This window comes from Loxodonta africana, chromosome 21 (assembly GCF_030014295.1).
Source record: "Loxodonta africana isolate mLoxAfr1 chromosome 21, mLoxAfr1.hap2, whole genome shotgun sequence".
Classification (NCBI taxonomy): Eukaryota; Metazoa; Chordata; class Mammalia; order Proboscidea; family Elephantidae; genus Loxodonta; species Loxodonta africana.
In genome coordinates, this window is record NC_087362.1 from 31769944 (window position 1) to 31795227 (window position 25284).

The 25284-nt window shown below is 49.9% G+C and overlaps 1 protein-coding gene across 2 annotated transcripts; it reads left to right on the plus strand.

Moving 5' to 3' along the window:
• MTHFSD (methenyltetrahydrofolate synthetase domain containing) lies at window positions 1-24838 on the plus strand. 2 transcript variants are annotated; one of them, XM_023558096.2, is made up of 8 exons: window positions 1-101; window positions 2726-2829; window positions 4671-4784; window positions 6700-6813; window positions 7772-7862; window positions 10173-10285; window positions 11902-12027; window positions 19524-24838. In XM_023558096.2, exons 1-8 carry the CDS (start codon window positions 86-88, stop codon window positions 20010-20012), a joined length of 1167 nt encoding a protein of 388 aa, XP_023413864.1. In that variant the 5' UTR covers window positions 1-85; the 3' UTR covers window positions 20013-24838. The 2 variants fall into 2 exon arrangements, with proteins under 2 accessions (XP_023413864.1, XP_003418120.1); XM_003418072.4 differs by lacking the exon at window positions 4671-4784 and adding an exon at window positions 4816-4929.
• The last annotated feature ends 446 nt before the right edge of the window (window positions 24839-25284 follow it).

Here is a 25284-nt window from a genome sequence, read left to right on the forward strand (position 1 = left end):
GCGCAGAGAACTGCCGTGCGAATGACGTCACTCCGCGCCAGATTCCGCCCCGGGGAGGGGGGCGTCGCGCAGTGATAGCGTCGCCATGGAGCTGAGGGCGGGTGAGGGGCGCGGCGAGGTCACGGGGTGGTTGAGGGGTCACGGGGTGGTTGAGGGGTCACGGGGTGGTTGAGGGGTGTGGAGGGCGAGGGGTTTGGAGTGCGCAGAGTCAGGTCCCGAGTTGGGGCGCCCGGGGATCAGCTCCTTTCCCTGCTCTGGCCGCGGCCTCTTGCCCACACGGGGGTCCGGGCGCAGGGTGGGTGCCAGGGGATTCCGTACTCATGGTCACAACAACCTGGCGAGATCGGCACCCCGCACCGTCCCCGCTATGCTCCGGGGAAACTGGCTCGCCGCTGGTTCAGGGGCAGGATCCGAAACCGATGTTTCGTCCAATCTAGGCCCTCCCTGTGCCAGACCCTGCTCTAGGCACCGGCGAGGCTTGTTCCCGAGCCGCTGCTCTTTAGGAGGTCGCTCTCTCCTGGGGAAGTGCCTTGATTGATTGTGGGATTGCCTGGCAAAGGTAATAGCCAGCATTAATGCACAAGGAATTCAAGGCTCTGTAAAATCCACTCCTGACCTCCCTTCATGTGCACCCTACTGGGGCGAAGTAAACAGCACAATAAACATGCTTACAGCACAGTGGGGTGGTAATAGCGACCCTGGGTGGAGGCCAGCCTTGTGCCAAAAGTGAGCCGGGGTTGGAAACAGGAGGATGAATGAGACCCAGGCTGACCTACAGCCTCTTGGGGGAATACTAAACAGACCATTACAAGACAGGGTTCAGGTATTTCACACATTAATACTGTCACCTTTTATTATTCTAATTACTTCCCATGTTGGTGTAATTTTCCCAAGACAGGGACTTGCCCTTTCTGTGTATTTCTCCTGCCCCCCAGCTAGTCCATTGCTTTATAAATGGAAGTCCATAAGTGTTGGTGATTCACTGAGATTATGTGTATGTGTGTGTCCCACGCAGTATCTATACCATACTGGAGATACTGTCCAGGTTAGTTAGTGAAAGTGGTAAATGTAATAAGCTTATAATAGTTGTGCCAATATAATTGTTTTTGTTGGTTTGAAAACAGAACAAAGTGTGAGCTGGACTGGGAAGAGGAGGCTCCTTCCCTAAAGGAGGGGCATCAGTCTGAGACTGTGCACTCAGGAGTGCTTCCTAGAGGAGGTGGCGTCTAGCTAGACCTGAAGGGAAAGAGGAACTGAATAGGAAGAGGGGAGCAGAGGGTGTACAAAGGCCTGAGGGAGAAGAGAGAGGCAGGTGTTGACCCAGAGAGGCAGAGTGGTCAGTCGAGGTTGGTAGTGATAGTGCAGTATTGAGTAAGATTACCATGTGTGCAAACCAAAAAACCAAACCTGTTGCCATCGAGTTGATTCCAACTCATAGCGACCCTATAGGACAGACTAGAACAGCCCCGTAGGGTTTCCAAGGCTGTAATCTTTACAAAAGCAGACTGCCACATCTTTCTCCTGCAGAGCGGCTGGTGGGTTTGAACCACTGACCTTAAAGTTCGCAGCTGAGCACCTAATCATTGTGCCACCATGTGTGCAGTTCTTAATAATTCACACAATGCTGGCCATCTAAGTTGTTAGGAAAACAAGTCAGGTAGTAGATCCCGGAGTGATCTGAGACAAACTTCTGTACCAGGAGACCCTTATGGACCAACAAAACCCAATATCCAGTGAAGTGTTTAAAATGTGGAGCTGTTACCTTTATGTTTTTTCTGCTTCACTGGGAACCGATTTTTATATTCCTTCGCTGCCAAAAGGGGCAAGCAATTCACGCAAACCTTGGTAGTACTGCCCCAGTCAAATAATTACGCGTGTATATCTGTTGTCTAAAAAGTCGTTTCCAAAGTCTAAGATAGAACGAAAGATTCCTACACTAATCAAGGGAATTGTAGCTGCTGATTGAAAGTATTAACTAGCTTACAAATGAAAAATGGTTTGCCCTTGGCTGGTAACTGAAAGGTTGACTGTTCGAACCCACCCAGCGGCACTGAGGAAGAAAAGTCTGGTGATCTGCTTTTGTTAAGACTGCAGCCAAGAAAATCCTATGGAGCACAGTTCTACTCTGTAACACATGGGGTCTCTATGAATCCGCTTGATGGTACCCAACAGCAACAAGCTTAGAACTTGTTAGAAATCACTTAGGGTTAAGGCAAGCTTACTTGACTTACAGCAAGAGTAAACTAATCAAAGCTAGATCAATACTCAATAGACAGTGAGGACTAAAGTACAGCTTCTTTGCTTCTCAAGAGAACTTCTGTGTCCAAGCAATGACCCTTTAGGAATGCCTGGTTACATGGAGTGGGCTCCATTTTGTTCTCTGACATGGGTGTTAACTGGGTATAGAGAGTTGAGAAGGGGCGGTGGTGACACAGTAGTTAAGTACTCGACTGCTAACCAAAAGGTCGGTGGTTCGAACGCACCAGCCACTCCTCAGGAGAAAGAGCTGATGATCTCCTCCTATAAAGATTACAGCCTAGGAAGCCCTCTGGGGGGCAGTTCTACTCTATCCTGCAGGGTTGCTATTAGTTGGAATTGGCTCAACAGCGACAGGTGTAGAGAGTTGAGGGTGTAACTGTGGAGCAGGCAGACAGTGTAGTCTGTGACTGCATGCAGACTATAACTTTTTACTTTATTAATAAGACACAACCCTTTGTCGTGATAGGTGTCACCAAACAGGATATTCGTGAAAAAATTTGGGACTACATGGAATCACAAAACCTAGCTGACTTTCCCCGACCGGTTCATCACAGAATCCCTAACTTCAAGGTACTAAAGCTAAACTACTCCTGGAGTAATGCGGAGGAAACAAGATAGTCCTGCATGAATAACATGGGTAAATTAAAACTGCTCCTGCACCACTGCCTGGTGGGTTAGAATCTGGGGAACAGAGAAATCAGAGCCATCTGGCAGGGGTGTGGTTGGTGTTTGGAGACGTCCCTCATCCTGTTACTTAACCTTCATGCCCAGTGACCACGCTCTTGCCTTTCTGACCATGGTTGGTTGTGTCTTGAGAATGAGGTAGCGCCGAGACTCCTGTTTACTATTTGATAAAAAGAAAAATATTTATCCTGGCTGGAAGCATGTTATCGTTGTGCTGCCTTTTCACAAACCTGGCTTCCCTAAGAACGTTATGGAGGGAATGGGCTATTTAAGTGCCGCCCAGCCGTTAACCACTTTGGAAAAAGATGAAGGACTTGCCAGGCCCTGAGGACTCTGGAAGGCAGTGGTTAAGCACTCAGCTGTTAACCAAAAGGTTGGTGGCTCTGCGGGAGAAAGACCTGGAGGTCTGCTCCCATAAAGATCACGTCCCAGGAAACCCTCTGGGGCAGTTCTCCTCTGTCCTACAGGGTTGCTGTGAGTCGGAATTGACTTGACAGCACCCAACAACAGCAATTCTGGGCCTCAGTTTCCCAGCAGTTCAAAATATAAAACCATCAGAGACGTTTATGATCATATTGACATAAAAAAGTTTGTGTGAAAGAGAGGACGTCACACAGCTCATAACCTCTGGCATGCGTATTTTCCAAGAGAAGAAGAAAGCACTTTTTGAAAATATTCTGGCTGCCCAGCCAGGCCTGTGGGACTCAGCCTGTCTGCTTGCCACCCTCCACTTTTTGACTGGACTCTCGCTTCCATGCCTGGCTTCTTGGAAGCAGCGTCATTCCTTCTTGGTCCTCAGCTGGGCTGGTTCTGAGACAAGTATGGGATCCTGTCCCTTTGAAAACTGCTCATTCGTATGGTTTTTGTTATTATTTTGATTTGTTTTTGTTGTTTTGTTTTAGTGCTTGTTACCCCAGGGAGATGCGCCGTGGTGGCACAATGGTTAAGTACTCAGCTGCTAACAAAAGGTCAGCAGTTCAAATCTACTCAGCGGCTCCATGGGAGAAAAGACCTGGCGATCTGCTCCTGTAAACATTACAGCCTTGGCAACCCTATAGGGCAGTTCTCCTCTGTCTTTCGGGGTTGCTAGGAGTTGGAATCAACTCAATGGGAACTGGTTTTGGTTTACTCCAGGGAGAGAAATGTCCATGAAGTACAGGGAAAAGGGTGAAGGTCACACCCAAAACCCACTGCCATCGAGTTGATTCTGACTCATAGCAACTCTGTAGGACAGAGTAGAACTGCCTGTCAGAGTTTCCAAGGAGCACCTGGAGGATTTGAACTGCCAACCTCTTGGTTAACAGCTGTAGCACTTAACCACTATGCCACCAGGGTTTCCGAAGGACACACAGTCATTAAAAATTCCTCAACAGCCAGTTAGCCAGCAGGGGGTGGGCTCTGAGCCAGCGGTAATCTGCTGTTTCTTGACGTAGGTGATGGTTGCACAGGTGTGTTCATTTTGTGAAAATTCATGGCATTTTGTACTCACAGTTTGTACACTTTTTGGAATGCATGTTTTACCTCAGTAAAAAATAACTTGGGGCTAGGCTAGCTTTCTCAAGTTTCTTTCTACCCTGGCTGCTTTTGTCAGTTTCTTTGGTTGCCTTCTAGTTCTTGTCTTCAGAATTAGGCACCCTGCCTGTCTGGGTGAGATGCTCAGCCACACAGACTGCGGTTGTCATATTGGACGGCCCTCTTGGTAAACGTGCATGCGCATTTAAAAACAGGGTGCTTCTCAGGCTGCTGAGCAGCCCCCACACTTGCAGGAATTCAAAGTGGCCAGAACCGTTAAAGTAAATCCCAACGCTCCCCAGAAAAATGCTTGCTTCTTCATCCTTGATGTAATCTGGCTCTGTCTGTTTGCCTGACTAGGGGTCTTATCTGGCTTGCCAGAACATCAGAGAGCTGGAAGCCTTTACCAGGACGTGGAACATTAAAGTGGGCCCAGATAAACCACTGGAAGGTGTTCGGCTGCTGGCACTGCAGGTAACCCCGCTTCCCTGAGCAGGGGTGGCCCCCTGTGTGGGGGGGCAGCCCTTTATATAGAACGCTGGGGCTCTGGCTCCCCTGGCGCAGGAGAGGACAGTCCATGAGTCTCTCCATTGTTTAGCGGTTGGTCAGTCAGAAGTCCTGAGTGTTTCTTGATTCAAAGATAAAGGATATTCAAAATGCTGATGTTGAGGCATTCCGAATTCTGATGCACCTCACCAGAAGAGAAAGACTACAGCATGTTTGTTTTTTCCACATTTATAATATTATTATTCTTGGAAACTTGATAACCCATGAGTAAGAAATCTGATAAATATGTCCCCAAAATATATAATGAATTAGAGCAGTGCTTCTCAACTTAAATATATAGGCACCTTTTCAAGGAAAAAAAAAAAAATTCTGTGTTGATTTAATTTATTGTAATTTAATTTGATATATACAAACATAAAACTAGATATAGTTTTTTTATATGTATAGCTCTTATGCAACCATAAAACCAAAATAAGCATACAAATTAAATACAAACAGAGCTATAAAGCAATAAGATCAAAGTAACATCAGTTTAACATAATGGATGATATGGTTTTGCTGAAACAAGTCACTCCCCACAGCATGACTATGGTACTGACTACTGTGGTGTAGGATCTTTGGAAGTCGGCAGGCCTAACGTGGCCACGTGCTGTGTGGCCACTCAGTTCTCCCATCATTGTTGTCGAGTCAAGCCACTGAGAACCGTTGGTTGACAGAGGGCATTTCTCTTAGCCTAGGTTCTCTAGAGAAGCATATACAGATATAGAGAGAGATTGCTTCAAGGAAATGGCTCACGCAATTGTGAGGAAATGGGTCACACAACTGTGGAGCCTGTCAAATCCCAAATCTGTGGGTCAGATGGCAGGCTGTTGACCTCTGCTGGCTCTCATGGTTGTAGTGACTGATGAACCTGAAACCTGCAGGTCAGGTGACAGGCTGGAGGTCCCTGCTGGCCTACGTCCCAAGAACCGAAAGTCAGATGCTGAGAAGTGTGCAGAATCAGAGAGAGAGCAAGCTTTTCCAGAATATTCATTTATATCACAGATGCAGGCCACACCGCCAAGGAAACTCCTCTTCCAACTAATTGGCTGCTCACATCAGTTCAGAGAGTGGGAGGTGATACATAGTTTTTGCCAAACCACTGAGAACCATAGCCTAGTCAAAGTTGACACGTAACATTAACAGCCACAGCACTTTTCATGCTGGGTGGGGAAAGGGACAACTGAAAGTGTTTCTGTGGGGAGGAGGAGTGGGATGCAGGGAGCCTCCTTGGCCAGCTCCAAGAGGGACACTCTCCCTAGTAGATGGACAGGACTTCCCTTTAGACTCTCTTCCCTTTAGACTCTTTGGCTTCATTTCACTATCAGTAAATCACCTTGATGAACTAGAAGTTGGGACAGCAGCAGCAGCAGTATCGTAGCAGCAGTGGATGTTTATTGGGTGTGAGGCACAATTCTAAACACTTGATTGAATTCTCCCAGCAGTCCTATAGGAACAGTCTTTGTTCCCACACTACCTCTTCGTCGCCAGGCAGTGGAGCCTCAGCTCTAAGTAAAATCGACCACCCTACACACACATACACGATTTGACTGGTTTGGCAAACAATTTCTTTGGCACATACACAAGCAAATGCGGGTAACAGTACTTCCTTCTTTCCCTAAAATGTTTAAAACACACATACCCAAGAAGGTTGTTATGTATAGTTTTTTAATGTGTGGATCCTCTTTCCTTTTAAAGAGCCACAAGACCTTATTAGTTCCAACACCACGATTGAGAACGGGATTGTTCAATAAGATCATACCACCTCCCGGGGCAACGAGAGACATCTTGAGAAAATGTGCCACCTCTCAGGTAAGTGCAAGAAAGCGGCATTCCTGAGAAAAGAACTGTTCTCGTGGAGACGGAAGATGAATTAACACAGTGTGAAAGAGCCTCATGGCGTTGGAAGTTATTTCTAACAAAGCCAAATGCACGAGGATGTTAAAAATGTTCAGCAATTCTGTCACTAAAGAAGCCAAGTAGAAAAAACATGAACAAGTGTATGCCGTGTGTGCAGCTCAGTTTCTATTTTCCACCAAGTTGGCAAGTTATAAATTCCCTCATGAAAAACAAAAGCAAAAACAAATCATTGGTGCTTTGGCGCCCTCTAGTGTTAACTTGTGATGTCGGTTTCCCCAGTTGCTGTTGCCTGTCAACTCCCACTCATGGCAAGCCATGTGTGTCACAGTAGAACTCTGCTCCACAGGGTTTTCAATGACTGATTTTTCGGAAGTAGATTGCCAGGCCTTTCTTCCGAGGTGCCTCTGGGTGGCTCGAACCTTCAACCTTACTGACCATTTTTTATGTGCTAAATTTGTTACACCTGTTCTCTCAATCCCAACAACAGTCCAACGAGGTAAGTGGGGGTATTCCTGATTTACACATGAAGAGACTGATGCTCAAAGTTACAGAGCCCACTGCGGTCATGGCCAATAGTGGATTTGAACTCAGTTCTGTTTGACTCCAGAGCCTGTGTTCTTCTGCCTCATGAGAAAAGATGATTTGTTAAATATGATGAAATGAATGTCCTATTGTCACGTCACTTCCTCCTGACCACTTTCCTGGAGAGGAAACTGGGGGAAATGAGTCCTAAAATGACTCCAGAAATGAATGGTTTTTCCTGAAAACCCACTTCTGTCCTGCCTCATGCTTATCGCAGGCTGGTGCATTTATTGTTTTGTACAGGAGATTGATTCAAACCGTGATCACTGAATAATAAAGGGAGAGCGTCGCTGCAGTTGAGGCTCTAAAGCCCATGTCTCTGTTTTAGGGTGTGAGGAACTACAGTGTGCCCATCGGCCTGGACTCCAGGGTCCTTGTGGATCTGGTTGTTGTGGGCTCTGTCGCTGTTTCGGAACAAGGTGAGATGGCAGAGCATGCACTCTGGGTCAGGATAGCTTATCCTGAAGGTGCTGCTCCGCAAGCCCTCTGTCTGTCGTTTGAAAGCCTGTGGTAATTTCCACTTTCTGGATGTCTGCCTGGGCTCTGAAACCATGTCCTCCGTCCTGCGTCCCTCCCCTCCTGGCCTCACTCAACACCTTTACAGCACGCTTACTTTTCCAAGAGGAAAAATAAAGCGAGATAACTCTTAGGTGGTGAAAGGTTTGCTCTCTGCTCTCAAGTCGGCTGGAACTGGAGCTGAATGTATTTGCAGAATGTCAGTAAACAGTTGGTTTTGGAGGGACTCCAGTGACTAGGAAAACATGAGGTCTTGAGTCGTGTTACGCAGTGGCTGCCTCCTGAACAACATGGTGTGGCCTGGGACTTCCTGCCGGCTGGGGCTCTGCCCTCCGGGCTGGTGAGACTGCGCTGGCCCTCTGTCAAGGCAGAGTCCCTGTGCCTGTGTGCCTCTGCTCAGCACCCTCAGGAGGTGAGCCCTGTGGTGACGTGGGACCATCCCCCTCTGCCGAAGGCCTGGCTGGGTGCTCTTTGAAATCATCTGCTTGTCCTGCAGCTGGACCAGAAGCCTCTGGTAGGGTCCACCTGCAGCAGACATACCCTCTTTTAGCAATGGGAAGTTAGCAGATTCCTCTTTAAAAACACACACACACAGGGTTTCCCTTTTGTAATTCAGGGATGTACAAAGAAGAAAACAAAATTGTCTGTAAGTCTCATTGCCCAGATAACCTCCTGTTGATATTTCAAAAAAATAAAAATAGTCATGCATATGGTTAGGAAATTTAAATGGCAGAGAAAGCTGCATACATGCGTTTACCCCATTCCTTTTCCCAGAGGTACACTGCTAACAACCCTGTGTGTATACACATCCATACCAACGCCTGTGTGTGACGTTGATGTCTTATAGATTTTATATAGATATTTTATATATACATCTACTCCTCACTTATTGAATGTCTCATGAACCGACATTTTGAATTTACGATAACAGTAAAAAATCTACTATCTATTTTGTGCTGTATTTCAGGCAGTAACGAACGCCGAGGTGCAAGGTGAGAATATCACTGGCTGTGGTGGTTTAAGCTTAGGGGTCAGCTTAGGTGTCACCTTGGGCCACGTGATTCTCAGTGGTTTGGCAGTTATGTAATGATTTAATTTGACAGTGGTGTTATGATGTAGTCATCCTCCATTTTCACATAATGCTGATTTTTGCATAATAGCCTGGTCTTTGGAACCTAAGCATGTTGATAAGTGAGGAGTGGGTATATCTCTTTTCTATTTTCACAAAAGGGTAACAGTATATATAAAAAAAAAAAAGTGCTGATATTTTGCTTGATGGTGTATCTCAGAGGTCTCCTGTCAATGCACACAGCTGACCTCATTGTATCAAGGGGCTGCATGGAACATCCCAGAATATATTTCACCAGGTCCTCACTGATGGACAGCTGTGTTATTTCCAGGGTTTGGTTTTTTACAGATGATACAGAAGGGAACTTCCTTGTCACAAAGTCTAGGGAGCTTTGGGGACTGTCCCTGGGATCATTCCTAGGAGGATAATTGCCACACCCAAGGGTGTGTTTTAAATCTTGATAGGTCTTGTTGAATTACTCGCTGGAAGGGTTGCCCCCGTCCAGTCCCTGACACTGCATGCCCACTCTCTTCCTGTTCCCTTGTCAACAGCTGGAATTGGCAGACTGTCATTTCCACCAGTCTGGCAGTGAACAGTGGCATCTTGTTTGCCTTTTGATTTGCACTTAAGTATGAGTGAAGTGGAAATGTTCACTGTTCATTTGCTGTGAATCTTTTCCCTGAACCGTTTGCATCTTTTGCTGCTTTTCTGTTGAATTGTTTCTTTGCATGCCTGCCTGCAGGTGTTTAATCATGTAGGCAGTGTGAGCACATGAGAACCTGAAAAGACAGGGGCGATGAGGAATTTGTTCTTAGCCGTTTTAGAAACTGCTCTTCTGTTGCATTTAAACGTGAGCCTGGTTAACCTAAAGCTCCTAAATATGAGCTCAGTTTCCTTGTGTAACACGTTTAGAATGCGCACTGCTCACTTCACTGTTTTTTAAACACTGCACACATTCCGTGTCATTATCCACTTTAACTCCTGAGAGTCCGTCTTCAGTGCGCTGCTCGTGGGGGTTACAGCTCCTGGGGAAGGGCCGGGGATCCTGGATTTGGGTTTCCTTTCCGCTGTCACCTAACTAACAATTCCCTCCTCGAAATGTCCCAGACCCCGCGGAGGGCTGATTTTCTGCATTCTCTCTCAGGCTGGCGGATTGGGAAGGGAGAAGGCTATGCTGACCTGGAGTACGCCATGATGGTGTCGATGGGGGCCGTCCGCGAGGAGACGCCCGTGGTCACAGTCGTCCACGACTGCCAGGTGCTCTCTGCGAATGGGCCAGGCAAGGCCAGCGCCACGCTCCTCCCAGCGAGCTAGAGCAAGGGATACAGACAGACAGGCCCCTCGGAGACAGCGAGAGGGGTGCGAGGGGGACAGACAGACAGGCAGAGGCAGGCCCCGCCCTCTCACGTGCTCCTCACGTGCTCGCCTCAGGCGTGGTGCTGATTGGCTGTATGAGGCCGTTCTGCAACTCAGAGCCCGTCTGCAGAGGGAGGGATTGCCACAGGGAGGAGGGGCTGCCGCAGGGGTGGGGCTGCCACAGGGGGAGGGGCTGCCACAGGGGTGGGACTGCCACAGGGAGGAGGGGCTGCCGCAGGGGTGGGACTGCCACAGGGAGGAGGGGCTGCCGCAGGGGTGGGACTGCCACAGGGGTGGGACTGCCACAGGGGGAGGGGCTGCCGCAGGGGTGGGACTGCCACAGGGGTGGGACTGCCACAGGGAGGAGGGGCTGCCGCAGGGGTGGGGCTGCCACAGGGGGAGGGGCTGCCACAGGGGTGGGACTGCCACAGGGAGGAGGGGCTGCCGCAGGGGTGGGACTGCCACAGGGGTGGGACTGCCACAGGGAGGAGGGGCTGCCGCAGGGGTGGGGCTGCCACAGGGGGAGGGGCTGCCACAGGGGTGGGACTGCCACAGGGAGGAGGGGCTGCCGCAGGGGTGGGACTGCCACAGGGAGGAGGGGCTGCCGCAGGGGTGGGACTGCCACAGGGAGGAGGGGCTGCCGCAGGGGTGGGACTGCCACAGGGGTGGGACTGCCACAGGGGGAGGGGCTGCCGCAGGGGTGGGACTGCCACAGGGAGGAGGGGCTGCCGCAGGGGTGGGACTGCCACAGGGAGGAGGGGCTGCCGCAGGGGTGGGACTGCCACAGGGGTGGGACTGCCACAGGGAGGAGGGGCTGCCGCAGGGGTGGGACTGCCACAGGGAGGAGGGGCTGCTGCAGGGGTGGGACTGCCACAGGGAGGAGGGGCTGCCGCAGGGGTGGGACTGAGGGGCTGCCACAGGGGTGGGACTGCCACAGGGAGGAGGGGCTGCCGCAGGGGTGGGACTGCCACAGGGAGGAGGGGCTGCCGCAGGGGTGGGACTGCCACAGGGGTGGGACTGCAACAGGGAGGAGGGGCTGCCGCAGGGGTGGGACTGCCACAGGGAGGAGGGGCTGCCACAGGGGTGGGACTGCCGCAGGGGTGGGACTGCCGCAGGGGTGGGACTGCCACAGGGAGGAGGGGCTGCCGCAGGGGTGGGACTGCCACAGGGAGGAGGGGCTGCCGCAGGGGTGGGACTGCCACAGGGGTGGGACTGCCACAGGGAGGAGGGGCTGCCGCAGGGGTGGGACTGCCACAGGGAGGAGGGGCTGCCACAGGGGTGGGACTGCCACAGGGAGGAGGGGCTGCCGCAGGGGTGGGACTGCCACAGGGAGGAGGGGCTGCCGCAGGGGTGGGACTGCCACAGGGGGAGGGGCTGCCACAGGGGTGGGATTGCCACAGGGGGAGGGGCTGCCACAGGGGGCGGGGCTGCCGCAGGGGAAGGGGCTGCTGCTGGACTAGCTGCCTTCTACTGCAGAGGGCATGGTATCAGCTCTTTTGTCTGCTTTCCTCTGACAGGTTGTTGACATCCCTGAAGCACTCCTTGAGGACCATGACCTCACCGTCGACTATGTGCTCACACCAACGAGGGTCATCAAGACGGGGTGCACACGCCCAAAGCCAAAGGGCATCACGTGGTGTAAGGTAGGCGTGACGTCACAGAGGCTCTGCTGCTCAGCAGGTAGCTCTCTTCTAGAGGGTTCTCTGGCCGGGGGAGCAGCGGCCCCAGCCGTAGTGCAGCTGTTAAGTCAGAACCAGCTGTGGAGCGTTGGAACAGCGCAGCTGACGGGGCCGACCGAGTCAGAGGCCGCGGGCACGAGTCCGGGATCGGCTCTGACAGCTCCTGGGGTCTGATACCAGCCAGGCTCCGGGTCTGCTGCTGCGTTACGATCAGCTGCCGACAGCAGAATGGACCAGTCTACCGCTTTGAATTTATATTTGGCTGTTTCTCATTTTTAAGAGTTGCTTTCTACTATCTCAGGAGTCCCTAGGTGGTACAGATGGTTAAACACTTAACTACTGACTGAAAGGCTGGCAGTTCGAATTTACCCAGAGCACCTTGGAAGAAAGGCCTGCCGATCTGCTTCCAAAAGGTTTCAGCCTTAAAAACCCTCTAAGCAGTTCTACTCTGCACACATGGAGTTGCCATGAGTTGGAATCCACTGGACAACACCTAACAACAACAACAAATCCCAGCTACAGTATGGCCTGCCCATGAGTTTTTCCTTTTATGAAAAGAGATTTTCTCACTGTGTATCTGGAGTGCCAAGCAAAACCAAGTGGTGTGGAAGGCAGCCCCCGAAGCCTTCATAAGTCTAGTGCCTTCATGGTGTTCCTCTCCAGAGTCCGTAAGGGGATGTATTCCAGATTAGGCTGCTGTGGAAACCTGAGCCCCTGCAGCCAGCCTGTGGGTTAGAGGGCTGCTTCTGCGTCAAACAGCCCTAATTACTGGGGACACACGGAAGGGTTGGGCTCAGTTTGGATGAGACTGTTGGAAACAAGCATTCTTGTCTGTGCCTCCCATTCTTCAAATCTGAATCATCCAGAGTTTGAAAGAGGCCTTCTGTGGGGCATGGAAAGTAAACACCATCCCTCAGAGTGTGACCACGGAAACAAAGTGCCTCACGCCATTGCAGGCCCAGCAGGTCTTTCCATGGCAGACACCCACAGGCGGCTAGGGTCCCAGAACAGCCAGGTGGCTGAGCACTCGCTTCTAGGCCAGCCCGTGATGTGGCTGGGAGGCCTGAGCACGCGTGGGCGGGGGTGGATGGGCAGGTCCCTCAGTGTGCTCATGCAAACGCCAGTTCATGGTGTGGCAGGGGAAGGTGGTTGCCATACCTCAGGAATAGTGAAGCCTCCCCTGGCGTCTTTCTTAAGAACTTGGGGTTACCTCTGAATTCGGGTCCACAGCCTACCTTTAGGTGGAGGCGGACACAGGGGCAGGAGTGATGGCTGTCCTCTCAGAGCAGAGGGCATGGGTCGCGGGGGGCTATGTGAGGGAATGGGCCCATCAGGGCAGCTTCTCAGAAGAGGGCTGACGGCAGCAGGTGATAGGAGGCTGCCGCGACCTCTTCAGGAAGAGGGAGGGATGCCTTGGGAATAGCCAGAGCTGAATCTGCAGGCTTGAACAAGAAAAATGTGAAAATAACCAGTTAGGTCCCTGGCCATGTCAGATGAACATACTCCCTCTTATATGAAAGAAATCCTGCCAGCACCCCAATGCTTACAAGGCAGTGGGGGCTTTCCTGGCTACATGGAACCCCAACAGTCTCCCCCTCTTCCCAGCAGGTGATGGGCATTGATGCAGTTTTGGCAAGAATTACAAATTTCTGAAAAGCCACTCCCATCTTGGGTTCTGCATTCTCAGTTCTACCCCACCTGGTGGTCTGTCGCTTTGCACTGACCACGTGAAGCTGTAACATTTTCTAGTCCCCGAGCGTTGTGTTCTTCCTGGGTAGCTGCACAGCCAAAGAGAAGTTTCATTGACGATGGTTGGGAAAAAAAACCCTAAATTGCAGTTAAGATTGGGGTACCCCCTTGTGTAACCCTCCTGAGCCCCGTTTTCTTAGCTCTCAGGATATTTGGGTGTGTGTTTCAGATAGTTTTTGGGGGAGCAAACATTTCATGATATTCTACCCATGGACTTGTTGTCATGTAAGTATTAGCATCCAGGAATTGCCTCCTGCCTATTTTATTGGAATACCCAGAATATAGCAAATGGAGTATAAAATGTGGTGCCTTTTCTTTGCTTGTTCCTAACACTCAAGGGTTCTGCAGCATTGAATCCCCTGGCTTATCCCTCACTTATGTAAGTAAGTCCCGCCCAAGCCTGTAGGCCAGTCTGATAAGACTCTGAGTGTCCACCTGGGGTGACTTTGAGCCCTGCGTCTCCTTGACCTACCTTCAAAGGCCATGTGGGCTTTCCCTCAGCCTGTGCTCCTGATTAGAAAACGGGAGACCCTCTAGCACGGGGTGTAGAGCTGAGCTTAGAAGATCACGTGTTCATCGCTCAGTAGCGCCCAGTGTTTTATCTGTAAAATGTCAGCGCTAACCTCATAGGGTCTTTATTAGTCAGCATTCTCCAGAGAAACAGAACCAGGGGGAGGTATATAGATATAATATATATAAGGAGTCTTATGTCAAGGAATTGGCTTACACAGTTGTGGGGTGGGCAAATCCGAAATCTGTAGGGCAGCCCAGCAGGCTGGAAACGGGCAGGAGCTGAAGCCGCAGTCCAGGGATGGAGTTTCGTCCTCCTTGGGAACCTCAGGTGTTTCTCTTAAGGCCTCTCAGCGGACTGGATGAGGCCCAGCCTGATTACAATGGAGAACTCCTTAAGTCGACTGACTGTAGGTGTGAACACATGTACACTACACACACCTTTGCAGCAGTTCCCAGGTGAGGGTTTGATTAAGTCACAGGTGCAATCACCTGGCCAAATTCACCCATGAAGCTGACTGGCACGGGGCTATTGGGAGACAGTGCATGCCAAGGGCTGAGTACAGCGCCTGGTAAGCATTTGTTGTCGTCATCACTGCTCTCGTGAACGTGAGACGGCGTCGTTAGTAAACATGAGAAGTCAGCCTGGGCACGGTTGCACTGGTTGTCTTTCCTTTGCTGCGGGCGGAATTCTCCTCTGTGAGCCAAGACCGGGACTCCCACCAGTCTCTGTGGACATGTACTATACGGGGGTGCTGCTGATGGGCTGTGTAACCCCAGCTCCACAGAATCAACTTGTTGGAAGTCTCTCTGTCCATCTATCCATCCATTTATCATCTGTCTGTCTCTCTCTCTCTTACCTACCTACCTATTCAAACTGACTAACCCAATAGACCCTTTTCGTACTAACTGACACCTCTGGCCAACTCTGTGCAGAAAGATGTCACTGAGCCTTGTTATAATCAGGTAGTCCCCAACTTACAACGGGGTTCCTTTCTGACAATTTCATCCTAAGTCGGTTCTGACTTAAGTCAAATAGTTCTTTTTTTTAGTTTTCATTATTATTGCTTTTTATCATCAGTATCTTTATAAATCGCATCTTTGAATATCTGCAAGTGAACATCTGAGAATGCTGAGTGATGACATCAGCAAATTACGACCTGCAATGTTGTATGTAGTACGTATTACTAACGATAAGATGTACAAAAAAAAACAACAGCTGGCGGTGACTTGGTTTGTCGTGACTTAAATACGTCATAGATTGGGACCTGCCTGTCCGTGGTACTTGAGATCAGAATGCTAATCAATGTTGCAGGGTGTGAATGACAGGTATGGAAAAGAACACATTTCCTCAGCTTTCTCTGTACTCTTTTGAGCATGCTTGTGGAGGTATAATTATTCCACCTTGGTTATCTGGAAATTTCTACAGGCATTTTCATCAATGAAGGATAAGCATTAGTCTCGTGGAAGAGAATTAATAACTTTGGTGGTTGTCGTGTTCAACATTGGACGTGCTTTTGGTGCCTGTGTATCTTTGTCTGCATCTGCTCAGGCCCATCACAGCATTTCAGAATGAGGGGGGTTTCGGGTCATTTCCCCCAGGCCCCCATCATCTCGTCGAGAAGAGTGAGAGCCACAAAGCCAAGCAACTACCCAACGTTCCAAAACCAGTTTGTAGCTGCAGTAACATCCAAGTCCCCTTTTTGGGGTTAGCAACAGATGCCTTGAGAGTTAGATTTCTGATTTGTACTTAGCATGTGTTTCTAGGAGAGAGATTTTTTAACATAATCTTTAATGAGAGTATGTATTTATAAATGGCTGGCGTCTGAATGCTTTGGTGAAGAGTGACCATAGCATATAAAAGAAAACCCAGTTGGAGGACGGAGTGATTAGTGACAGGAGGGCAGAGATGTGTTTTAATGTCTGATTAACAAGTAGAAACCTTTCACTGCACATGGAAAATTGACAAAAGGAGACAAATGTTCCTAATTGCCAGCCAGGGAAAACAGAGTCAGACGGCTGCACCTTGTTGCATGTGCGTGGGAGTAGAATGGTCTGCGCGTTGGAGGCATCCTGTCCTTGCTCAGCACGGGTGAGTCTTCAAGGTCAAAAACCACATGTAGAGGGGGAAATACCCAAAGCTGCTTTCTAGTCAGGAAGACTTTTCCACTTAGAGCTGGTGGAGGAGAGACAGAGAAGGGACTGATACTAAGCTTTTTCACTCCTTACCAAAAAAAAAAAAGCCTTGCTTTTGACGTGAGCAGTTTTCCCAGGAGGGCGTGCACTTCTACTGTGAAGACCCCCTCTGCGTGGGCCAGGGTGGCAGTGGACAGCGTTTTCAGGTGGTCCGTATGTGTGGTGCAGACGTTTCCAGCACTCTCTAGCTGATGGCAGCGTGCACAGCCCCACAAGGGGCACAGAGGAGGACTCCCCCGCCTTGCTTTGGAGCACGTTTCTCCTGCAGGATCCAGAGTGTGGGGCCTCTCCCAGGTCAGGTGTCCCTGAATACTCCCTTCTGCCCCAGGGAACCTGGGCTCCGCTGGCCAGAAACCCAGGAGCCATAGCCATCCAGGGGTGGTCCACGGGCAGGCTGTACCAGCAGGGCTCGGCCAGTACCTCTGCTGGGGAGCCACTGTGGCCCTGGGCTCCTGCGGCCCTGAGTGACACCTCCTTCTTCCATATAAGTGCACAGTCACATTTTCTCTGCTTATAAGCGCAGCTTGAAGTTTGGTCATCCTTCCTAAATACTAGATCTAGTAACTGAAGAAGTCCTTGAAAATCTCATTATGACCCGTTTGAGTCAGTTTTCAAATATGCCAAAGGAAAGCAGGAATCTGAGCTCTTTAGGAAGGTAGGACAGGGGTGTGGACAGTTTGCTTGGCTGGGTTGCGGTCACCTGTGGGCATCCCAGGACCCACTGACTGGCTGGACGGTGGTCACTGGGGGCATCCCTTGTCCCAGAGCTGCTAGGAGCCTAGCCTAGTTGCGGCAAATCAGTTCACAAGAATCACACGGAGTCAAGCGGAAGAAGAGTCCTTCGAGTAGAGGAGAGTAGTAGGATACTGTGAAGGAGCCTGGGTAGTGCAACGGTTGAGTGCTCGGTTGCCAACCTAAAGGTCAGTGGTTTGAACCCACCAGCAGCTCCGTGGGAGAAGGACCTGGTGATCTGCTCTTGTAAAGATTACAGCCTAGGAAACCTTATGGGGTAGTTTTGCTCTTTCTATAGGTAGCTATGAGTCGGAATCAACTCGGTGATACCCGACAACAGCCGCACACTGTGGCCCTCTCCGAGGCACAGGCAGAGTTTTTGCTGTCAGTTACCTCTGCCTCAGAGACAGGGAAGGAGCATTTCTCTCTTTGCAACATCCGTGACAGCCTGAGCCCCTTTGCTTCTAGAGACCCAGGGAGAATGAGCGTCCCCGCAGGGACTTCTGATGTGCAAAGCAGGGAGCAAACCACGTGCTGCTGAGGACCCTCCCCGCCCCCCGCCAGGAAAGCTGTGGGTGAAGGGAGACAGACAGTAGACCATAAACAAAGCCAGATATTCAGTTAATGAGCACTGAGAACCTTTAGGTTTGCAGGAAGGTACTTGACTGTTCCGTGTGTTTGTATTTCTTTAACTGGTACTCTCATCGCTGGTTCCTAGCTGGGCCTGTGGGCCGTGAATAGACTCAGAGGCGCATGGACCCTGGGAAACTGTTCACGAAACTGTGGGTACCTAATTCTTGGGAGGGAGCCATAGCTTATCTCAAGGATCCCAGACACCCCTCGGGGTGAAGAACCATTGCTCTAAGTTATCTGTTATGCCAAATATAGTTAGAATGTCAATAAAACAAGTTGCTGTCCAGTCAGCCCCGACTCGTAACGACCCCACGTGTGTCGGAACAGAACTGTGCTCCATAAGGCTTTCGGGGGCTAGATCACCAGCCCTTTCTTCTGAAGCACCTCTGGGGGGACTCGAACCTCCAGCCTTTCAATTAGCAGCTGAGCATGTTACCTGTTTGTACTAACCAAGGACTCCAGAACATTGATACTAGTTATCTTATTTATTCTAATTGCCCAATTTGTGTGCTAATCTGTGTTCTGATCCATCAGAACAGACCTCTGGGAAGCCTGTGTGTGGGGCACCAGTGGCTTTTCGGTCACCGTTCTCACTTACAAGCTTCGTGTCCAAAAGGAAAGCAAAAGTCATCTCTAAAGATAGAAAACTGCCAAGAAGGACCAAACAGCTCTCAGTCCCCTGTGATTCCTCAGACAACATGAGGCTAGTTCTTCCCTGGTCTCATTGTTCAAGCATCGCTGGACTGGTCTGACCCATGTGAGCAACACCCCCAGTGCAGACCTGTCCCCCAGGGTGGGGCTGGACAGATTTTCACATGTGAGGCTGTATCAAGCCAGTTCCAGTCTTCAGATGGGATCAGCCAGTTGAGACTATTCCTGAAGGCAGGAAACAGCATCATCTGTTGGGCCCCTTCTTCCGCCTCCTTGTGAAGGTCCCCAGGAAGTGTCCACTGATTAATTGGACCAACCCAGATAAGGCCAATGTGTTTAGAAGTCCTAGGCAACCGAGAGGGAAGATTTGTGTGTGTGTTATTCTGTCGCTTGAGGGCCGGTTGTTAGAAAATGCTGTCCCACTTTGGTCATGATCGAGGGTTGGCCCCTGGACATGTTCCCCTGTGAGGGGTGAGGGGAGGAAACTCCATGGCCCTCTTATTGGCCTTTTCTCACCTTATCCCAGGCGCAGGTGTGGGGAGGCAGGGCGTGGAGGCAGACAACCCCGCTGCCCTGGGGGTGTCAGGGAAGTTGCCGTTTGTGTCCCTGTGTCCCTAAGACCAGCACCTTCAGCTCATTCTAGAAGAGGGCCCTGCCAAAAAGCCCAGTTCTGGCATTCTGCTCCCCGGGCCTTGCAGAGAGTAGAGTGTGCCCACTGTCCCTGCAGCTGCGATAGCAGCTGGACAGACTGCCAGGCCAGTGCTAGTGGGGCCCCAGCTTCACTGAAGCCAAGGTCACAGCTCCAGGCTCATGACCGTGGGGGTCCCACTGCCCAGGCCCATGCTGGGCCACGCTCATCCACTCTGCGTGTCAGATGTATGTCAGAGGCTGAGACCCCCTGCACAAACCTCCATGGCTGATGGCCTGGTCACCAAGGCGCATTCCCTGTTGGGGCACCAAGAATAGCAGGAACTCCTTTGCTTTTTCAGATCAGCCCTGAGATGCTGGAGAGAATTCCGGTGCTGAGAAGCCTTCGCCATCGAGAGCAGCAGGCAGGGAAAGATGTCAGCCTTCAGGGGGAGCAGCAGCATCTTTGGGAAGCTGGCAGCAAGCATATGGTTCCCCTCAGTGCTGTTCGGAAGCCCCAAGATGCCCTCCAGCCCACGGAGGGCTCTGTGCCAGCAGCCAACAGCTGCCTCCACAGGGAGGGCTTGCCACCTGACGCCACAGCCCCACCTGTGGCCACCGTTCACGTGGGCGACCTCCCCGCAGGTGCCCGAGTGAGCGAACTGAAGAGAGCCCTTCGGGAGCGTGGTGCTGCACCCCTGCGGCTCACCTGGCAGGGCCCGCGGCGCCCGGCGCTCCTCGGTTACAGGGACCTCGCCGAGGCTGAGCGGGCCGTTACTTGCCTGCAGGGCCTGCGCCTGGGTGCCAGCACCCTGCGGGTTGAGTTGGTGAGGCAGCTGAGGGACAAGTGAGCTGGTGGCCAGCAGGGTCCTCAGGCAGAACCAGGCTGGAGGGGGTGCCCTCATCCTCACTGGCCGCCATGACATGGGACAGCCTGCTGCGCAGGGCTTGTATGGACCTTCTGCACCACAGACCTTGGCTGGTTCTGTGTCCTAGTTCTTTCTAGGAAGTTACAAGCCTCCCATGAGTGCCCAGCAGCCCCTGATGGGCAGAGGACATGAGTGAATGATGTATCTCAGTATTCAGGAGACTGAAAACTATGTAATTCAGGTGCCAGCTTAGCTCCTCCTTTTTGCCTGCGTTGATGTTTTAATCTGATTTTCCGGAAGGTTCGGACTGCGTGAACAGTGGACGAGTGGAGGAATGGTGACAGCGATTGAGGACCATCTGTGCTCTGAATTTGGGGGAGTGGGAGGGTAGAGATGAAGACAGGCGACCCCTGAGATCCTGCCTCTGGGGAGTCGAGGCAGGGCCCTGGTGGAGGGCAGAGTTTGGGCAAGACCAGAGAACGGGCTTGGGGCTCTTGGGTTCTCAGCCAGGCATTACGGAATGAGCAGAGCTGTATTGGCACCACAGAAGTTCAAGTGGTGCCGCTCCAGTTGAGAAGGACTTGTTCCCGCAGGCACAGCATTGCAAGGTGCGGGGCTGTGCAGAGGGGCCTGCATGTGGGTAAGCTGGCCTGGTGCCACCCCCTCACTCCTGCCTCCCTGGGGAGCCCTGCCTGGGGCAGCAGGAAGCTCCGCCTCGCGGGGAGACACTGGCTTTGAAAAGCGGGTTGTGTCTCCCCTTCCCAGCCCACATCACAGACACACACCCACGTCTGCCCAGTGCTCAGGTCTCTGGTTTACTCTCCCGCCAGGTCTCTGTTCCTGAGGAACAAACTGGAGCACGGCTGACCTGCACTTTCTGAACAGAGGCACTTTTGCAATTGATCTTGGGCAAAAAGTCAAAATAAGCATTTAAGTGGAGATTCTGTTTTTTTCAAATGCACATGGGTTGGACATTTTTACGTTTAGCCAGAGGGTCTTACCAAGTGTATTTTAAGCATGTTGTTATGCCTGGAGAGGGCTGGCCTGGCAAGTCTTCTCCCTCTTCCCCGGAAAAGGCATTTCCTCACTGGCGTTCCCGTGGAGACTGCAGAAAGTCTCTCCTCTGACACGGGTTTTACTCCAGACGCAGGCTGCTTTCCCAAGTTGTCATGAATGAAATGAGGGGTGGGGAGATCTTAAAGGGCCCTGGGGCCTGGCCCGGCGGCTCCACTCCCCACCTCCTCTGCCCAGAACGGTCACCCTCTGGCCGGCTGGTTCCTCTGTCCGCTTGATGTCACAGGCCACCTCTGACCACCCCGTAACAGTAACCACTGGTCACGCCAACCTCACCCTGCTTTATTTTTCAGACTCCTTCCTCCACGTGAAATGCTTTTGTTAATTTTTTGTTAACACTTTTATTGTTTCTTTCCCACCGTTCGAAGCTGCAGGAGGGCAGTGAACAGGCTGCGGCCAGTGGTGTTACTAGGGCGGCGTGGGGGCGCAGACCATACCGGGCGACACTGCAGAGGGGGTAACACCAAAATGACTGTAAAGTTTTTGTGCAGTGTTTCAGCAGAAATTTACTATTTTTTCTAAAAATAACCCTGTGGTTAGCTTTAACAACAAACGCATTTTTCATAAGCCCGGATTACACGTAGCAGTATACGTACAAGGCTCAAACTCCATGCGGATTTACTTTTCGAACCTTCTAGCGTGCTCTGGTCAGAGCTGTCATTATTACCCAGTTTTTATGATGATGCTTCGAATCCCTTGGCTTCCTCTGCACCCACTACAAGCATGCGCTGTCGTTCTGATTGCTGCCGGTGTTTTTATAGTCGCCGATTTTATCCAATTTTCTGGCGTTTTAGCTACACTGTTGTGGTAATTAGCATGAATGGGGGTGACACCAACCCTAGCGATGGCACTGGCTGCAGCCAGGACTCCTGGTTCCATCCCCTGCTGTGTCTCCAGCAGCTGGGACTCCTGGCAGAAGTGTATTGGTGAGCACACACATTGGAGCTGGGAGATGGGGAGGAGACCCTGGGTCCTGCCAGCACCGTCTGAACTCCTGCACCCAGCTGTACCTGAAGCCGGACCTGCCTTCAGACCATGGAGTTACACAAGGCGATAAACTATCCATCCTGGGTAAACCAGATTGCTTGGGTTTTCTGTCACTTGTAGTCAGAATAATCCAGATATATCCTACACACGTAGTCCTTGACGACATATTTGAGTTACAATGAATGGCGCTTAGGACTGTCTTTTTTTACATCTTATCATTAGTAATATGTGCTACATACAATGTTGTAGTGCGTAATTTGCTGATGTTATCATTCTCAGATGTTAACTCCTAGATGTTCAAAGATCAGATTTATAAAGATACTGATAATAAAAGGCAATAATAATGAAAACTAAAAAACAAAAAGATAAATTGACTTATATCACAACTGACTTATGACGGAATTTTCAGAATGGAACCCGTCGTAAGTTGGGGACTGCCTATAATCTGAAACAGTTTATCATTTTTATTTTTGTGGAAAATAGATTACCAGTAACAGTTGCTGTCAGGTCAGCCTCTGACTCATGGTGACCCCATGTATGTCAGAGTGGAACTGTGCTCCATAGTGTTTCCAATGGCTGATTTTTGGAAAGCAGATCACCAGGCCTTTCTTCCAGGGCACCTCTGCGTGGACTCAAACCACACCAGCCTTTCGGTTAGCAACTAAACACATTAATTGTTTGCAGCACTCAGGGGTCAGGAAAATAGTATTAGGAATTAGGAAGTATTAGTATTAGGAAGAACTAAGCATGAGAACTATTAAAAAAAAAAAGTTCCCCAAATGTGTTGGCCTACACACCTTTTACTGCTCCATCCTACGTCAGGGAGCCTGTGAGTCAGAGTTCTTTGCAAGGCAGCCCTGAAGAGCACGCAATTACACGGTGAGGACTTAATGGCCTGGCCTTTTTGTTCCCAAGGCTCTGGGTATTTGTTAGCACCATAATTGTGTAATTCACATAATGATAATAATGATAATAAGGGAAAATAATGGAAAATGACCCCTTAGCAAGGTGCTGAGCCTCTGTGGACCCCTTTTAAATGAGGCCTTCTTGATCGGGGGCCCTGTCCTGGAATGTCCTAATGGTCGTGTGGCTTTGCCAGTGGACAGTGAGGAGACTTGTACAGGATCTTCAGCGACGCAGTTTCTAACCACACACACCCTTAACTCTGTGATGACGATGCAGTGGTGTTGGCTACGTCCTATGCAGAGAGCAAGTCCTGTAACCTGTCTGGGCCATCGTTTCCTCATCTTTAGAGCAAAAGGACTGGACTTGCCGATGTTTAAGTCCTACCACTTCTGGTTCTCTGTTTCTTTTTTAATAATATTTTATTGTGTTTTTAGTGAAGGGCTTACACAGCTGTTTAGGTTCCCATTCAGCAATTTCTACACAAATTGCTCGGTGACATTGCTTATATTCCTCACAATGTGTGGACATCTTCATTATTTCTGCTCTGGTTGTTCCGTTTCTATTGATCAAGTTTCCCAGCCCCCTTACTTTCTCATTTCTGTTTTATAGTAATTGTTGACCGTTTGGTCTCATAGAGATGATTTTTTTTTTTTTAAAGGAGCACAGTACTCATAGTTAATAACCTTTATTTTGTGAGCCAAGCGGTTTTTTAGCTAAAGGGTGACGTCAGGGGCTAGTTTCTCTGTTTGTTACAGGGCACCAACACTTTGCTTTATTTTCCCCTGGCAGTCCTGCTCCAGCCCTCAGTTGAACTGGAGGTGTCCTCTCAGTAAGAGATCTGAGAGTAGATCTGTGACAGCTAACCAGTGAAAAAGACCTTAGAAGAATCCACTCACCCAAAATCCTAGGAAATGTTAAATCTGAATACACTTGAATAAACAGAAAACAAATCCACACAGGGCCCTTGAAAGACTTAAAGTAAAAGAGCCTGACACACGAGATGTGAAGGAAGATACATTTATGAGGAAGATGTACTGCAGGAGACAGGAGAAAATCTCAGGCAATGTCCTGTTCGTACCCTTGAAATTTCTGAAAACACTTGCCCCGTTTCTATGAAAAAGCATCAACATTTGTCTGCTCTGATCTCAAAATGCTATGGAGGCTATCATGACTCTGAAAATAACAGCAATGTGGGGGCAGGCCAAGGAACTAAAAAGAGAGCTCTGAAAGTTACCCAAAAGTCAAAAGAGCTGAGCATGATGGTAAAGGTACTTTTTAAAAATTAAAAATGTAAGTGTCACGTTGAAATTTGAGCAGATGTGGTGTGGAGGAGAGACGAAGAAAATCTTTCAGCAAGAAGATGAGAGAGATGGAGAATGGATAATGAAAAGCCCCAGCTCCTACCCAGTATTGTAGGCAAGACGGTGACAGTCTTCAAAGATGTCAAGAAGGATGTCCCTGAGCTGACAAAGCAGTTGTCGAGTGAGGGCTTTGCTGATCCAGGGGGCGGGGGCCTCACTGGGGAACAGGAACCACATCGGCACTGTTGAGTCTGGGTCCCTGACTACAAATATGATCAGATAATCGGCATCTTGAAACAGTATCTTACTGTGGTGGACATGTTCACCCAGGAATCAAAATGTGATTCAAGGACCATCATATCCATTAAAAAGAGAATAAATTGATAAGAAAAAACAATGCTTACAAATTAAAATTTCATAAAATAAAAAATTTAGTAGTTGGACTGAAGACAGAATACACACAGAATCAGTTAATTGGACGATTTGAGCCAAGGATTCTTCCCTGAAACTAGTGCAGAAAGAGAAAGTACAGAGCGGTGAGGGAAAAAAATAAAAACTTCCCTTCAGCTAAAGAAAGATTTGCCTTCATGTTAGAAACATCCGCAGAGTGCCAGAACATGGTAAATAAAAATCAGTGATTTTCCCACAGTGTCAATAACTCATTAGAAAATGTTCTTGGAAAATGCAATAGCAACAAAAACTAGTAAGTATTGGGGAATAAGCCTGCTGAGCAATTCAGGGATCACATGGCTAAAATTACAGAGCTTCCCTGAAAGAGATGAAAGACCTGAATAAAGAGGCATATTATGTTCTTAGATGGAAGGATTCAACGTTATGAAGATACTAGCTTTTCTTGTACTAGGAGATTCTGTACATCGCAGTCAAAATCCCAGCAGGGGTTTTTCATGGAACTCGTGGACAGTAAATGCACAAGTATAGTCAAGATGGAGGAAAATCGACTGCCCTTCTAGGTATCAAAACATGTG

Bases quoted from the DNA above. Each gene is read 5' to 3' on its own strand.
- MTHFSD (XM_023558096.2), top strand. The intron at 10,286-11,901 runs GTGCTCTCTGCG...TTCCTCTGACAG, and splicing joins CAGTCGTCCACGACTGCCAG to GTTGTTGACATCCCTGAAGC. The intron at 12,028-19,523 runs GTAGGCGTGACG...TTGCTTTTTCAG, and splicing joins AGGGCATCACGTGGTGTAAG to ATCAGCCCTGAGATGCTGGA.